Source organism: Aplysia californica, unplaced genomic scaffold (assembly GCF_000002075.1).
Source record: "Aplysia californica isolate F4 #8 unplaced genomic scaffold, AplCal3.0 scaffold00756, whole genome shotgun sequence".
Taxonomy (NCBI): domain Eukaryota; kingdom Metazoa; phylum Mollusca; class Gastropoda; order Aplysiida; family Aplysiidae; genus Aplysia; species Aplysia californica.
In genome coordinates, this window is record NW_004798026.1 from 209,995 (window position 1) to 213,453 (window position 3,459).

The 3,459-nt window shown below is 42.7% G+C and overlaps 1 protein-coding gene across 1 annotated transcript; it reads left to right on the forward strand.

Moving 5' to 3' along the window:
- Positions 1 to 899: 899 nt before the first annotated feature.
- LOC118478623 (dystrophin-1-like) lies at positions 900 to 3,318 on the forward strand. The gene is made up of 4 exons (XM_035972601.1): positions 900 to 1,032; positions 1,479 to 1,678; positions 2,817 to 2,990; positions 3,301 to 3,318. Exons 1-4 carry the CDS (start codon positions 930 to 932, stop codon positions 3,316 to 3,318), a joined length of 495 nt encoding a protein of 164 aa, XP_035828494.1. The 5' UTR covers positions 900 to 929.
- The last annotated feature ends 141 nt before the right edge of the window (positions 3,319 to 3,459 follow it).

Sequence of the window (3,459 nt, forward strand, 5' to 3'; positions counted from 1 at the left end):
TCTCTCTCTCTCTCTCTCTCTTTCTCTCTCTCTCTCTCTCACTAATTCACTACTCTTTTGTTGTTTCTTGTTATTTGAGATGAAGCAGGAGGACTTGCATTATACATGTCTCAGACCTAGGGGGTTTATCATGCCTCAGAGAACAAAAAATTACTTACAGTTTCCTGTGGGTTACAATGTTGGAGGGGAACTTGAACTTGAAGAACAGGCAAGATTGTAAATGGTGAAATAAGCTCTCAGACAGAAAAAATGGTGAGATCATCTCAGTCTTGACTCGGTTTGACAAGAAGAATTTTATAATCCTGAACATTTTACCTCTGTGCTGTAGAATTGTCTCTACAGGTCAGTTCTTGAGAACCGACAATGTGGACACCTAATGTTTGTTTTTAACACTGTATTCCTTGACCCACGAGAACCAGCAATGTGTACGTCTAACATGTGTGAGGCATCGTGGTGAAAACAACAGGCACTCGTCAAAATAATATAAATCAAAGAAGTGCAGGTTTTTTGGCAGATGGAAAATTTTGTTCAAATTTGCTTTTTTTGGGTTCAACACTTTTTATGTCCGTTGAAAAAGACATTTCTGTGTGGATTTTACTGAAAAACATTGATTAAAGGCACAGAAATATACATTTTCAGTTTCCAAAGACTCTCAGGCGATAGAAGCTACCAACTTTGGCCGCCATTTTCTCGCTAATTTTACCTCTGAAACCAGGCGACCCTGACCTCTTTCAATTGCAAATATCTCGACTTCTATTCAAGATAGATGGGTATTTTTATTCACCAAAAGGAAGACAAATGAACAGGCTTTAAGATGGTACCAATAAACCCATATGCCCAAAAATTGACGAGCGCCTGATTGCACCACGTCCTGACACATCTGTTTTTAAACACTGTACCCTTTGCCCTACCAGAACCAGCTCCATGAGATGCAGGTGAGACAGAAACAGCTGGACCAGGTGAGCGGCCTGTCCAGCCAGCTACAGAGTTCTATCGACAGCCCCAGCGACAGGCAAGCCCTGAAGGACCGCAGTGAGTACAGCTCTTACTCCTATCTCTCACAGAATCCTCAATCTTTTCATCGTCATATGTGAAGGTTGGGGCATATGTCTGAAGTATTGCGATGTTTAACAGTTTTTATTACATTTTCAGTAGGATGTTTCTTTCGCTTACTGGCCAGTATCCCATAATCTGTTTCTCAAGCTTTTCTTGCAGTAATATTCCTACTCCATGTAGTGAGCCAACAGAATGCATGAAGGTGAAGCCATTTTTCTTTATTACACCATCATCGGTCCAACGAGATTCTGATGTACCTAAACTATCTGTGTCCAGCTCGCTTGCTTCTTTTATTCGGTTCTCTAAGTTCCATGGTTTGTAGAGGGTTCGCAAATTCTATATTCCAATTGTTATTGGCTATGTGTGTGATCGACTGAACTCGTAATTTGTTTTCAACCCACCCACCCCCCCTCCCCCAACAGCGGAGAAGTTGCAGTCTGACTGGATGGTGACCGGTGAGCATCTGACACAGCGCAAGTCCGTGTTGGAGGGAATGCTGGAGAGTTCCAGAACGTTTGTCCAGTCCTACGCCGGGCTGGAACAGTGGCTGTCCGCGGCCGAGGGCGAGCTGGATCAAGTGCAGACGCAGCAGGACAAAGACATGTTGGCAGCTAGTCATGTGGTCAGTAGTGTCATGTGCCATGTGGTCAGTGTCGTGTGTCGTGTGGTCAGTAGTGTCGTGTGCCATGTGGTCAGTGTCGTGTGTCATTGTCATGTGCCATGTGGTCGGTGTCGTGTGCTCAGTACTGTCGTGTGTCCTGTGGTCAATACCGTCATACATCAGGACTAGCTGAATAATCTTATGATTTTCAAAGAGCAGATACAGCATTTGGTTTCTGGCCTCATGGTCTTAGCAACTCAAAAGAGCCACAAATGTCAAATAGCACTTTGTAATTCTGAGAGAGCAATTTGTCACTACCACAGAGTTTGTCACTTGTTCTTTATCTCAGCAATTTGTCACTACCACAGAGTTTGTCACTTGTTCTTTATCTCAGCAATTTGTCACTGCCACAGAGTTTGTCACTGCCACAGAGTTGTTCACTTGTTCTTTATCTCAGCAATTTGTCACTGCCACAGAGTTTGTCACTTGTTCTTTATCTCTAATGTCCACATCTGTCTCTTGTCCTTGATGGTTGGAGGACGTCACTGTTAGCCTTACTTTTTTTGGTTTCCTCTGTTGTTTCTGTCTCTCCATCTTGCGTCTTCCCTGCACCATGACCGTTCTTATGTCAGTGTGCTTGGCTAAACCGGCGCCTGGACATGGATGTCGAGTGCCTCTATAAATAAATTATTGATGATGGTCAATGTGCTTCTCTTTACTCTAACAAACAAAAACAAACAAGCAGACAAACGAACAAACAAGCAGACAAACAAAGAAAGAAACAAACAAACAAACATGTGTGTCCTATAAATAAATTATTGATGATGGTCAATGTGCTTCTCTGTTCTCAAACACACAAACACACAAACAAACAAGCAGACAAACAAACAAACAAACAAGCAGACAAACAAACAAACAAACAGACCAACAAACAAACAAACAAGCAGACAAACAAACAAACAAGCAGACAAACAAACAAACAAACAGACCAACAAACAAACAAACAAGCAGACAAACAAACAAACAAACAAGCAGACAAACAAACAAACATGTGTGTCCTATAAATAATTATTGATGATGATCAATGTACTTCTCTGTTCTCAAACACACAAACACACAAACACCAAACCCACCAACCTACATTGTGTCGCCCCGGCAGAAGCTCCAGAAGGAACTGTCGGAGCACCAAGCTGTGGTGGACTCGCTGAAGACACAAGGGACACAACTGTTGGACAACTACTCTGAGGAGGACACCTGGCAGCTGCGGCGACAGCTGGAGAGACTGACCAACCGCTGGTCCACTCTGTCCAACAGGTACGTTACTGAGCAGTGGGTCGGTCTTCAGGGATGCACTAGACTAACACCCCCCCCCCCCCAAACATACAGGTCGGTCCTGCCAGGTAGATTTGAAGAAAACTTTCTCCTAATTGATGGAAATTGTATCCTGGGGTTGGGAAATATTTGTGGTTTTCATTTTTTTTTTCAAAATGAATTTTGGCAGTTTTTATACCGTTATGTTTTTTTGCTGTCTTTGTACTGTGATATATTTTGGTCTTTGTACTGTGATATATTTTGGTCTTTGTACTGTGATATATTTTGGTCTTTGTACTGTGATATATTTTGGTCTTTGTACTGTTATATAGGGGGCTCTCGTGGCCTAGAGGTTAAGGTGTTCGCCTCTCTTTCAAAGGTCCCGGGTTCGAATCCGGGAAGCGACCAAAAAAATTTTCTTCTCTAAATTTGTCTCCTTTCACCTCATTTCCTACTCTCTAGCAATGTTCTGTCGTCTGCTTTCGTCTCCA

Coding starts and splice junctions, on each gene's coding strand:
- LOC118478623 (XM_035972601.1), top strand. CDS start 930: ATGCAGGTGAGACAGAAACAGCTGGACCAGGTGAGCGGCCTGTCCAGC. Junction 1,033..1,478: donor GCAAGCCCTGAAGGACCGCA/GTGAGTACAGCT, acceptor CTCCCCCAACAG/CGGAGAAGTTGCAGTCTGAC. Junction 1,679..2,816: donor TGTTGGCAGCTAGTCATGTG/GTCAGTAGTGTC, acceptor TCGCCCCGGCAG/AAGCTCCAGAAGGAACTGTC.